This window comes from Elaeis guineensis, chromosome 4 (genome assembly GCF_000442705.2).
Source record: "Elaeis guineensis isolate ETL-2024a chromosome 4, EG11, whole genome shotgun sequence".
Lineage (NCBI taxonomy): Eukaryota > Viridiplantae > Streptophyta > Magnoliopsida > Arecales > Arecaceae > Elaeis > Elaeis guineensis.
The window spans coordinates 13,492,364-13,505,268 of record NC_025996.2 but is presented as its reverse complement, the minus strand read 5'-3'; the positions used below and the strand labels follow the sequence as shown (position 1 = coordinate 13,505,268).

General features: G+C 38.0%; 1 protein-coding gene across 3 annotated transcripts; it reads right to left on the bottom strand.

The window, feature by feature from the left end:
* Positions 1-3,439: 3,439 nt before the first annotated feature.
* On the bottom strand, positions 3,440-12,840 carry LOC105043807 (uncharacterized). 3 transcript variants are annotated; one of them, XM_010921524.4, is made up of 7 exons: positions 12,582-12,840; positions 12,162-12,325; positions 11,760-11,974; positions 5,457-5,518; positions 4,828-4,918; positions 4,637-4,721; positions 3,440-4,542 (listed from the first exon to the last, which is right to left on the bottom strand). In XM_010921524.4, exons 2-7 carry the CDS (start codon positions 12,162-12,164, stop codon positions 3,835-3,837), a joined length of 1,164 nt encoding a protein of 387 aa, XP_010919826.2. In that variant the 5' UTR covers positions 12,165-12,325; positions 12,582-12,840; the 3' UTR covers positions 3,440-3,834. The 3 variants fall into 3 exon arrangements, with proteins under 3 accessions (XP_010919826.2, XP_010919827.1, XP_010919825.2); XM_010921525.4 differs by having other exon boundaries at positions 12,196-12,325; XM_010921523.4 differs by lacking the exon at positions 12,162-12,325 and having other exon boundaries at positions 12,582-12,838.
* Between the last annotated feature and the right edge of the window lie 65 nt (positions 12,841-12,905).

Below are 12,905 nucleotides of genomic sequence, written 5' to 3'. Positions count from 1 at the left end.
AGGAGGAATGCCGCCACCTTCTTGGTTTGAATCTGAAACCACTCCCCAGTGCATAGGCCGAGAGGGAGGGGTGATGTACTCACGGCTTATGTAGTATCTCAATATTAGGATCATGCTGTGTCTAAATGGCATAATTTTCATTTTGGTATGTAAATTAGGCCTTATTGTTTATTGTATTTGGGTAGAAACATGACTATGTTGAAGTTTCTCGCTCTTCTGGGCCTATATTGCTGTGGGACCCTTTTGTATGCTCTGGTAAAATCCTCAACTTGTTCTATGGAAAGGCCTCTTCACATTACTTCTTTCACTTGATGGTAGACTTGATTTATATTAACCTCAATTATAAGATATACCAACATGATTGCTATTTCTAGTGCATCTTAATTCGAATTTAGTTGCTGTTTGAAATTTAAATTCAACTTTACAATGCATTGGAAATGGCAATTATATTGGTATAGTTTATAATTGAGTTTGGTATAAATCAAATCTACTATCATCATTGCCCCACCAGATAGAAGTGGGATAGATCTTTTTTTTCCATCTCGGGAAAAAAATAAAGATCTTAATATGATAAGAACAAAAGATATTGTGCACAAAGAGCTTCTTACTAGAATTAAGGCAATTCTCTCCTTCTCCTCCTTCTTCTTCTTTTGAGCAGGAGAGTAATGGGAGAGATCTATATTACTTATCAAATTTTATTCTGAATAAATGAAGAGAAAAAATACGACCTACATAAATTACATCATAGAAGAAAAAAAGAAACCAAATGAGAACATATAGAATGAGAAGTTAAAATATCGACAGGGTCAATAAAAGTTGAAAAGATGCAAAGTAGTGCTTGCTTATGCTATGATGGTTAAAGGCACTACACAAACAGCCAAATTTGTTCGCCTAACTTGACCACAATCTATATTGATTTGATAACTCAATGAGTGGGGCTGAAGATAATTAGAATAATTGTGCTAGCAAAGAGAATAATTGTGCTAGCAAAGACTATTTATTGGGTTCGTGTCTTTAATTTCATTCGATCTTTGGAATCTTTTTGGATGGATGAAAGCAATAATATGTACATAAAGAATTTATTCTCTAGCTTCCTATTATTTTTACGAGAATTTAGAGGCTTGTCATCTAATAGCTGGCATTTTACCTTTTTTGATGACAAACTAGTCACATGAGCACAATTGCAATCCAATCCCTATTCACCATCTGCCATTCTAGATTCTATTGAGGGGTTCTCTCTCGCTTTAAACTGCCTTAGTAAGGAATCTATCACCAATTTCTATAGAATTGACAGCTAGTAGTAATATATTTATAAGCTCGACACCAAATTTTTGAGAGCTGATAGCCAATCAAAACAGATCTTCCTTCAGAGCCTTGTCGACAGGTGTATAGTCGTTTTAAAAGTGAGGAGGCTTGGAAGTTGATGATATCGTTGAAGAAGATTCTAATTGGAGCTACACCACAAGAATAAATGTTGATGGATCACATTTGGTGCTATTAGTTTGCTTTCCTCTAGAAGAATGCAAGTGGATGCTCTAGAGTGGTGCCCAAGCATTGATATGAATTGTGGTTGCCTTTTGCATTCAGGCATTCATTCTCGTTCGACGGCAAATGGGTTGGAACCATGTCCTGAACTATGACATCGAACCATTATATTATTTTAGTGTGAATAATTCTTTGATTCCCATGATTGCTTCTAACAATGTCCAGCTGCTCTAGCATCAGAACAATTTGATGACACCAAGAGGCTCTATAATTAAAGTGCCAAAAGAAACTAGAGGGAAATAATCTTTCATATAACCATTGCTCTGATTGCATTACTTTATGATCAAGCAATTAAGGATCATGATGGTCAATAAGGAGGGCAGTTTTATCTGATAGCTCTCTAATTATTGGAAGTTTAAAGATCTTTTAGACATCTATGGATGGGGGAAGCATACAATTTTAATCTTAACGAAGAAGCATAGACAGAATGATATGGCATACAGAGGCTTAGCAATCTTTAGATGCCTTTCCAGATTATGATGCCGGGATGTGCGGAAGGCATTATAAAGTCATTGTATGATTGAGGCCGTGGAGTGTCCATCCACTTTAAAAGAAGAGACCACAAAGAAAAGAACTGGGGGATTAGAGGTGGGAGAATAAAGCCGAGAGCCCGAGCACATGAAAAACCCACCAGCAAGCCAAATAACTTAAAGGTGGCTTTGGAGTAGTCAGAAAGTTGGATCTCTCTTTTCCATAATAACTTGCCTCTTTAACTACTATGTGCGATTCCTTGTTGAGTGCACCACCAAGCACCAACTACACGGAGCTAGCACCACTTTGATGGTAAGGTTGCTTTGATGTGCATGAAGCCACCAAGAGAGAATTGAAAGGGAAAAAGGAAAAGGAGCGCATCATTGCAGGGGAAACCAGTTTTTTGAAGTTCCGAGAGACAGAATTGCTTGAGAGACATGACATGTTTATTTCAAAAGTTGGAGGAAGTAGGAGGCATTGAAAGCAAAGTGGAGGTGGTAGGCTCGAACGCTCACCTTGACTTGAAAGAGCTCTCCAATTGTGGCTTTTGAACCACCCGAGTTGCCTCCCTTTGAATTTAAAACTTGGAGACTCGACAAGAAGATTTCTTTCCCTTGACCATTCATATTACAGGACATCGACATATTAAGACTCATTCCACCTAAAATGCAATTATTGAGAGTAGGCTAATTGTTTATTTCCTTCTTGTTGGTATTGCACTATTACTATGGTGTCTAAAGGATGAGCTCCAATTAAACCGACGTCAACGGACTATTTATCACATCAATGCACGCAGAGGTCGGTCGGGAATTTTTTCTCAGAAGTGCTGATATCTCTTTTATTGCCACAACCATGGTGGGACAGAGAATTGATGCAACTCTTATGGATGGCCAAAATGCTACAATTAGGTGAAATATAGTTGGTTTGCACTGTTGTGGCAACAGGGTGATGCACATGTCCTGCAATAATAGCAGTGGTGTAGCTGACTTCGTGTTCCCAGCTAGCTAGGAAAGGAATCGCTGATGTAAAATCACAACTAGTTCATGGCCTCGAGAAGAGTTACCGAGCCCTTATCCCTACTAGAAAGGTCCATTATGTAATGAAAGCAAGGTGTGATCCAACCACGCGCCCTGCATGGATAATGTAATGGGTGCAACGACGTGAATCCAGCGGCATATAATCTACCAGAATGCGGAGCCGGTTTCGACCCGTGTGCCCCGCATGGCTCAGCCCGTACAACTAGAATGAAGTATTGGGTCAAGAGACACTAAAAACAACTGTGGGACTCTTCTCTACATTCCCTTGAGCTTGATGGGAAAGTAAAACTTGGCTTGACTCTTGAATAGCTGGAAAATCTATTCAATCTTTCGCAGAAACAAGAACTCAAACAAATTAGAGTCCGTGACCGATCAGAAATAAGGTGGACACAAAAACCATAATTATAAATGTTTTAGAGAATGAAAAAAGCCATAATCATAAGATGTTACTATGTTAAATTATCCTGAGTTGAAATGTTACAAGAGGAACTGCAATAGACAAAATTATCCAATGAAGATAGAAACACATACTAGGTGGGATAATTCACATGTTGTGATACATGACTGGAACGTGGAAACTGAAGGAAAACAATATGCTGCTTCATGCGATAGCAGCAAGTTTCTTTCACTAAAAAAGCCTAGGACAAACTGCCATCACCTGCCAGTCTACGTTTTCAGGGTATCTGCCGCATTGCTACAAGCTCCTCAGGTACATATTCCACAGAAAATTGCGGTATTGATTACACTGAATCTAAGATCATGGTTTTGTAAATGCTTTGAGTCACAATTGAGCAATTTGACCAAGAGATGAAAATTCAGCATCGACATTAGAGAGCGCAGCCTGATTGGTACGAACAGTTGTATAAACCATAGGCAAAGAATAGGATGAGAGAGCAGACAAACTGTCTGACTCTTCTTTGTGCACCATTTTATCCTCAGAATTAGGATCCTTAGATTTGTCAACAGAATTAACATCAGAATGGTTGAACAGTTGATTCTTCAACTCCAAGCAAGATTTCAGATCATCTTCACTTCGTGCTCTATTCAACTTATCCATAAGATCATTCACCGCTGCATATCTCTCAACATGCCATTGTATAACTTTCTTTAGTCTTTTGAACTCTCTGTTGGCATCTTGTTCTTCATCATCAGGTGATCCCTCATCATTAAAAAGCTCCCTTTCCTGCAACTTCCTTAACTTCTGATTAATGAGGTTCTGAATCCTCTCTCTGAAGCTGTCTGCTCTTTCAACATTTGATTTTAGCTTCACTTTTATCTCAGATACCAACTGATGAATCTTGTCCTCTGAAGATGCGTCTTCCAGTATTAGCTGGTCCTCTAGTTTGAGCCCCTCGACAACAGAGAATGTTTCCTCTAGTAGACTGACATTCTGCATGTACCTATCAAATGCTTCATTTTCAACTTCAATGTTTCCTTCAATGTGCTCCTTCAACTTCATGAACCTCCACTTGTTTACATTAGCAGCATCCTGGTATTAATCACCAAAACCTGGAAGTGTTCCATAAAGATACAACAGGCAAAGTTTCTAGCTAACCAGAAAATACTGCATATGATGACTGTACCTTCCGGGTAAGAGGTTTCTTAGATCGTAGAGAATTGGCAAAAGCAGTGGAAAGTTGTCTGAGTGAATTCAATCTCCATGAAGATCTGCCACAAGTTGATACACAGAGTATGAGAAAAGGAGGAAAAAAATCTGCAAGCAACAAAGAGCCGTATGAAAAATATCCAGCATTCTTACTTTTCCTAGACTTACCCAGTTGAAGGTGCATCAGTTGATGGTTGTTCCAATGAAGGCGAGCTGGATGGCGGTGGTTTGTCAGGTAGAGTACCATTTTGTTTCAAAACTGTAACATTGAAACAAAAAAACCAAGATAAGCAGCTATTAGCAAAAAGAAGAACACATATGCTAAGTTCAACAAAACAAGAAATTTGAAACATCATATGAGGGATGATTCGATTATATAACAGGTAAAAAAAGGATTTAAATTAATTTGATTGCAACCATTCAAGATCTCATAACCATTATTAATAGACTACAAAAGCATCATTTTACATTGCCAATAGCATAATAAACAAGGTTTTATGTGCAGTGTGCTGGTGCTGGGTTTGCCGCCCTCCAGCCAAGTATGTTCTGTGCTGTGCCAGTGCTTGTGCACACTGGCTAATGGGGGTATTAGTCTCCCTCCAGATAGCAAGGGGGCTTGGCAACTGCTGCATGCCAGTCTTGTGGAGGCATGGTGCTACACAGCATGGACCAGAACATCCATTAAGCAGCACAGACTGACATGCTAATCTTTTACACAAAAGAAAGACCTAAACCAAATCAGCTTTGGTGAGTATTAGAGTCGGTCATTGAACTTCTGTGCACTTCAGTCCACATACCATGAATATGACAAGGATTTTGAGCTTTGGAACAGCAACTCTTGCAGCACTGAAAGGGGCACCTGCAAAACAACAATAAGTATGTCCAAATTAAAAAAAAAAAAAAAAAATCACATATGATGCAAGAACATCTGTGCATGCATGAATGCATATACATGATGATAGAAGGAATGAAAGTAGAAAAATTTCCTAACCAAATTCCAACAATGTCTTAATGAGAAAAAAGGTTGACCAGGAATAGAAACATACACAACAATTCAACAAATCCTGAAAGAACAAGAATACACATAGGGCACGGATATACATAAATATGCACGTGAATGAAAATAGAAAAGTTTCCTGATCAAATTTCAACAATGTTTTAATAATAAAAAAGGTTGAACAGGAATAGAAATATACACATCAATTCAACAAATCCTGAAAGAACAAGAATACACATATGCAGGGATATACATAAATACCCATGCATGTGCCTGTGTCTCTGTGTCTAAATAGATAGATAGATTTACATACACATATATTCTGTAGATAGATACATAAATAAATTTAAACATACTATTTAAACATACATACATATTTTACATATAGATATATAACTTATATAACTTATGGTAAATGTTAATTTTTGCTTAATTTATGAAAAATTCTACGGATCAGTGCTCTGTATGCATGTTTCATTTAGATAGTTCAATGTACTATTGATCTGGATGTTGCTCGCCACCCTACCTAAATCCATAAATCAACAGCCACACAAAAAGTACTTGTTATGTGTCCACGATGCATCTACAACATATCTTTGCAGTATCAAGTGTGCATCTTTGCAATATTCAAGGTGCATCAAAATCTCATTAGTTTTGGATATGTCATTTAGGATTCCTCATACTTCACAAGGCATGCCATGAAATTAGGGACATTAACATCCATGACAATGTCCAACTGAACAACCCTAACGTAAATGACTGAACCATTTTCCCCCCTAATTCAAACTATAACTGCCTTTAAGATCCACTAAATCAGGTTGCCAAACCCAAGAAACTAATATTGGGATTTTGATATTCTACGCAAATGCCAATTATACCCTTTTGAAACCTCTCCTTAAGCATACAACCTTTCTATCAACACCATGCTCCACCTCTTTCCAAATCTCTTGTTCACTTATATTTGTTTCTTTTCAAAGTTGATATAGCCATTGATGTGGCTTCAAGTGGAAAACAACAATACTGTTAATTTAATTTAAGCTGTTCACACCAATCACAGCCATGTAAACATTCTAGTATAAGTCCACGTCTCCATCACAGCCATCAACATGGGCATCATATACAGATTATGCTATTCTGTGAAGAAAGTACTTAGTTTTTTTCTCAGCCATCCAAATGTCTATCATATCAATTATTCATAGTTAACATGGATGGATTTTTGGACTGAACATCTTCCCTAGTGTTAGAGCAGGTCCATTTGGAAAGCCAGCAGCAGCTCAATGAGGAAAGGTTGAGAAAGAGAAAATCAGAAGGTTACTCATATTGACTTAAAATTAGAAGTCCAGCCAGATACTTGCTTTGGTGCTAAGACTTGGTTGCAAATTTAAGTAGAATGCTTTAAACATGAGAATAAAAAAAAAAGGTGGTCAATTTAAACAACCACCCTGCAGGTGGTTTGTTATTATGAATACTTAAATAAATACGAAGGCTGTGATAGTTGAAGGACGTGTAAACTAGAAGAAACCAAGCAACAGCTGAAGCAAAGGAGGGACAAGTAAATATATTAGTCACATTGAAGAGCTGATTTGGTCAGATCACCACAATCATATGCTTAAGACTTTATCAACCACAGGAGTGCAAAATTTATTTATTTAAAAAGAGGATATTGGGGCTTATTCTTTGCTTTTTAATAATCAGTTTTATACGGAGATGGCATCATATCAGCTATAGTCATGTATAACATGTTTCTACTCTTTTCTAGTTTTATCCAGTTGTATTAAAAAAAAAATACTCAATATTCTTCCTTTGCTCCACAAGATGAAGAAAAGGTGCTTTTGTTTGTGTATTTCTTTTCTTCTTTCCAAGGATAGCCAAGTCTGGTCAGGTTCAGGTATAGCCAAATTCAGGTCAGTTCAAAAAAACCTCCTATCAATATCCAGTCAAGCTTGGAAAGAGTATACCCATACCCAAACCATTTATTTTATATGGATCCAAGACAACCTCCAAAATGAATCAGAACTTCAGTTGTCAGTGATATACTTCAAGATATGTAAACAAAATAAAGCTACAAAGAGGACATCTAAGGTTGGTCATGCAAATGAAGGGAAAGAGAAGAGAGGAAATTAAACTAGAGAAGGAAATGTGGCAAACTTACATGTTGTTTCAGTGTTTTAAAAGGTGCTCCTAGGAGAGGCTCAGGGCAAGCCCACCCCTAGCACCTCATTTCTTCTGAGGTGAGGCTCCTTAATTGAGCATTGGAAGGGTGCTAAAGGCATGTGCGTTTTCTGAAGGGCAGGGGCATGCAAACATGCACCTTGGCAAATCCTAGAAGATGTAAGCGTTCAGAGTAACATCCAGCCATTGATTCACACCCGCTGATGTGTTAAAGGGAAGCAACCTCACTTCTTCTGAGGCTTTAAATTGGGTGTCGGAAAGGCACTAAAGGCAAGTGCCTTTTCTGAAGCGCAGACACATGCAAAGGCACAACTCCACAAATCCTGGAAGATGTGCACATCTTAGATTAACATCCAGCCGTTGATTGACAAGGGTGATTTGTGATGAGATCTTTCAGTAGTAAGTCTCAGCTGCAGCCGTTGATTGACAAGGGGGATCCTTGTTTCTGTCCATTAGAAACAGAGCAGAGGATAGCAGCCCGTATTCTTCTTCTTTTTAGGAATTGTTTTAATTTATGTATAAAACTAAATTATAATTCTTCTTTTATTTTTACTTTTGTTCATAAATTGATAATTCACTGATAAGTGTGCTTAGGATCATGTATTCATTATCATTTACATGTATATTAGTATTTCTGCAGCTCGTTTCATCAAGATGGGCGTCTTGCATTATGCCTTGTGCAGTGCCTAGGCTCCAAGAGACCTTAGGGTCTTAGTACCCCTTCAAGGCAACTTATTGTTGTTTGGTCCATTTTTCTCTTCACTATTTCTTATTCTCTAGAACTCATTGCCTTCCTAATTACCCCAATCAAGCCCATAATAGCCTATGGTTCATCATACTATTACAACTATTATTATTCTCATCTTAATATATGGTATTAATTAGTTGGTTTCCTTGATATAACTGCATTTTTAGTTCGTCAGGTTTGCTGCCTATTGTATGATTCTGAATTCATGGACCCCCCCATTTTGTACCAGGGAGATGGGACCACTTAGCCACCAAGTGATGCAAGGCTACCCTAAACCCCCAACTAAAGCGAGAAAATCCAAGTTTATGAACTTCTCTACTGATTTTTTTTTTTTTTCTGATGACAATAAATAAACTAAAATAGTAGATGGATCTGTGCCTTCTATTCCATTTTAAAAATTTTGTATTCCCACAAAATACAGGAAGGATAAGCATGTTGTCCCAAGAATGGCCAGGTTGTTCGATTAAAAGGTTTTCCATTATCCAATCAACCACATCCAGATTATTGTTTTAAATCTTTGACTTGCTCCACCAATAAATAGGGGTAGCTAGGATTCTCATTTAGTAGTTATGTTGTCGGGGGAGTGGATTTCTCAACAAGATGTTCAAGATACGGTGTTTCATAGCAATGGAAGTTGTCAAACCAAAAGATACTTTGCCTAAAGTATACCTTCAAAATATCACCAGTCATTACTTTTTCTGTCATGGATCATGGATCATAATAGATTTTAAGCATCTTGATGAAAACTAAATGCTAAAATTCATTAAGGTACTGATACCTAATATTAGGCAATAACCACAAAGAAAAAGAGTTGGAATGCAATTGCAAGACACCACCTTTCTTCCTCATGATCCTCAAGTCGATAAGTCGATATAGGTGAATAAGCTTGAGGGAACAAGGGCCGGCTATTGTAGTAGCTAGACCACCACACAAAGCTTTTGGTAAGAAATCTCCATGTCCCAAGTTGTGAAGTCCAGAAATTTGAACCAAAGAGAGAAAAGAAATAATTCCCTTTTTTGTGTGTGCGTGTCTGTTGGATCAAATAGTTAAAACTTGAATAGCATTGAGGCTTCAAGACTCCAAGACAAGCAAGGCCTACTCCTGTGGTTTTAAGCTCTTTTGAGTAACAACATACAAACAAAAAGGGCTAGCAAAACAAATGGTGGGATAGAATCATGTACAAAAATTTGAGAGAATGGGGAGTAAATAGGTCATTGTTATGCAAACTGCAAATGTGGTGAGAAAGATCATAAGAAGGCTATCATCTTGGAATTTTTCCCTAGCTAAGAAAGGGAGGGGTGCATAGATCAAACTGTAAGACAAGACTCTAATAAAAGTTAAGCCTTAAGAGTCCTATAGTTTTTAACCCTTTGAGTTATGGAATACAAACAAAAAGGGCTAGTGGAACCGCTGGATAGTGGGACAAAATTGTGTATAAGGATAAGAGATGATGGGAAGTAAACAGACCATTGTTATGCATATGTGGTATACAAAATCATAGTAAGGCTACTAACTTTGGGTTATTCCCCAGCTAAGAAAGGAGGAGGGGCAGCATATATTGGGCTACAAGCCCTGCTCAAGGGAGGGAGGTGAAGAGCATCAAAATATAAAACTGGTGGGTATACAAGGCTCTTGCAATTCTATGGAAGTCATTGCCCCCTTGCTCCTACCTACCAGCAACAATAACAAAGGAAAAAAAAGGTTGAACCAGTGCACGAGGCTCCCACCACTATAAGATCTGTAGAGGATTAGATGTATGTGGCCTTACCCCCACATAAGGAAAGACTGTTTCTGTATTTCAAACCTACAACGTCTAAGTCAGAATGAAGCAACTTTACCTCTGTACCAAGGCTCACCCTCTATCAAAAACAAAGAAAAAAGTATTTACAACTTAAGGAACGAGAAAGCTAAATGTGTTGAGTTGTTATGTAGGGTTGTAAATTAAAGTGCCCAACCTATATTTCCAGGTAATGAAGTTGTGGATAACCAATATATTGTCACAAGAGTGCCATTGCTTAAGTTGAAAATCACTCTTTTCTCTATGGTAAGTCATTGTGCCACTTACGGAGCCCTTAGGTAATCCAACCCACTTCCAATTGTCGAACCACTTTTAGTGTGAGGTTTAAACCTTCTATTTCTTTCATATTTATGTGGGCTATATCATGATCAAGGGAAGTATCTTCATGTAGAAACTATTCATGTGTTTGAAAGGAAGCTACATGGTATTGAAAATATTTTTACCACTAGACATTAAAGGAATTGAAGCAACATAATATGTGGATGCATGTATGAGCTGGTAGGGCCAGGCAAAATATGACTCAATCACTAGTTTGATCCATGTTCAACCAACCATAAACAGATTTGGATTTAGGCTAAAAGACTTTGGACATAAACAGATCTACTGGTTTAATGTTTGGATCAAATTTGGATTTCAGATATCTGACTTATTTAACCTATTTAATATTTAGGTTGAATTGAGTCGGATAACCTGTTTAATCTATTTAACCTGTTTAATCCGTTTAAGACCTGTTTAACCTATTTAAAACTTGCTTAATCTGTTTTTGACCTATTTAATCTGATTTGTTTAACTTGCTTAACCCGTTTAACCTAATTAGTCTATTTAATAAATGGGTTAAGCAGGTTGGGTCAAGTTGCCTATTAATAAACAGATCATATTCAGTGAATTTTTGACCTATTTAATAAACAAATCGGATTTGGGTTGATGATTTTCTGATCCGACCCGTATTGATCTGACCCGTATCCGACCCGAACCGACCCAACCTAATTGCCACCCCTATGAGGTGGTACCTTACAACATGCATTCAGTGGCCTATTTCATAAAATCTTCACAGACCTCATGGCATTTAACTGCTGTAAATAATATTTATCATTTGCTCATGCAAATATTACTGCACCACTAAATGGAGGAGGAAATGAAATAGCTTAATGGCAATTTTCTGAAAGAAGAATCTAAATAGGATGAGAAAGCCTAGGAGTGAGATAAAGTCCCTGTTATTGTTCCATTATTTAATAAATCATTATATGTTCTTTTTAGTTGCATCTTTATATCATGCATGATTTAAATCTCATCACAACATGACTAAAAAAAATGCATAACTACTGATATTAGCACTGCTATTAGATTTTCGAATGCAAATAACCGAGTAAACCAGGCATATATACCTTGAACGAGCAACATTGCCGCATTTAATGCACTTAGGTTTGTTAAGCCCACGAAGGTTCTGCTTCGGTGGGTCAAGGGTCATTGATCGTTGAGGCGTTGCACTACCATTTGTGATCGCAGCAGTAATAGAATCAACAGCCTTGCTGTTATTAGAGGCGGGAGAGGAAGCAGCCATGGACCAATTTCTTCCCAAAGATAATATTCTAAATGCCAACTGGACAAGAAAAAATAAAGAAAGATTAAAAAAAAATACAATTATTGAATACATACTTGCAATTTCAAGCTCCTTAACCAAGGTCATACATGCAATTTTCAAACAAAAGCCTGATATTATGAAATTTTGTGAAAAATAGAGCTACAAACTTCACTCTATAAGCATGTAAAGTATGGCTCAGAAATACCATCGACAATGGGAGCAAGCATTCTAATAAACACCTTCTCGGATTAAAAGGTGCTACTAAACGTCCGATAACCTGCCCCCAACCACATGTTCACACCCTCGCCCTAAACCACACCGACCGATCACCCATGACCACCCCTAGTAACCCGTTAGAATCCAGGCAATCTGGTGCAAGAAACAACAATCCTTTACAATCGAGGAAGACAAAAAGAAAAGAAAAGAAAAAGAGAAAAATCTTGAGCTTAGGACTTTGCGTTAACGGCGAGAAAACTCTCTAAAGTAATAAAGAACCCATCTCCCTGGTTCCCTAGGAAAGAAAACAATGCCTATGGTTCACAATAGCCAATTCCATCCCCTAAAATTTAGAATCTTAGAAATTCTTCATCTATTCCTTTTGAAACGAGAGAGAGAGAGGGCGTACCACGAAAGAGAAGGCAGTTCTCCCCAATCTCACCGACATCCACCGTTGCGCAACGTAAACCTAGAGAGCGACGGAGGTGTATTGGTGTTCTTCGGGGAACGGTTGGTGAGGAGGGGTTGAGAAAGAAACTGATGGGATGATGGGATCACGCCGGCCGGAAACGGGATCGGGGAGTCGATGGGGCGGGAATGCTCGGTGTCGGAGGTAGAGAGAGAGAGAGAGAATGGCGGCTTTGGACGGATCGGATAAATGTGTTCGACAAGCCCAGACCAAGCTCCCAACCTACCCGGACCGATTGGCCCGCAGTAGAAAAATTTATTGACT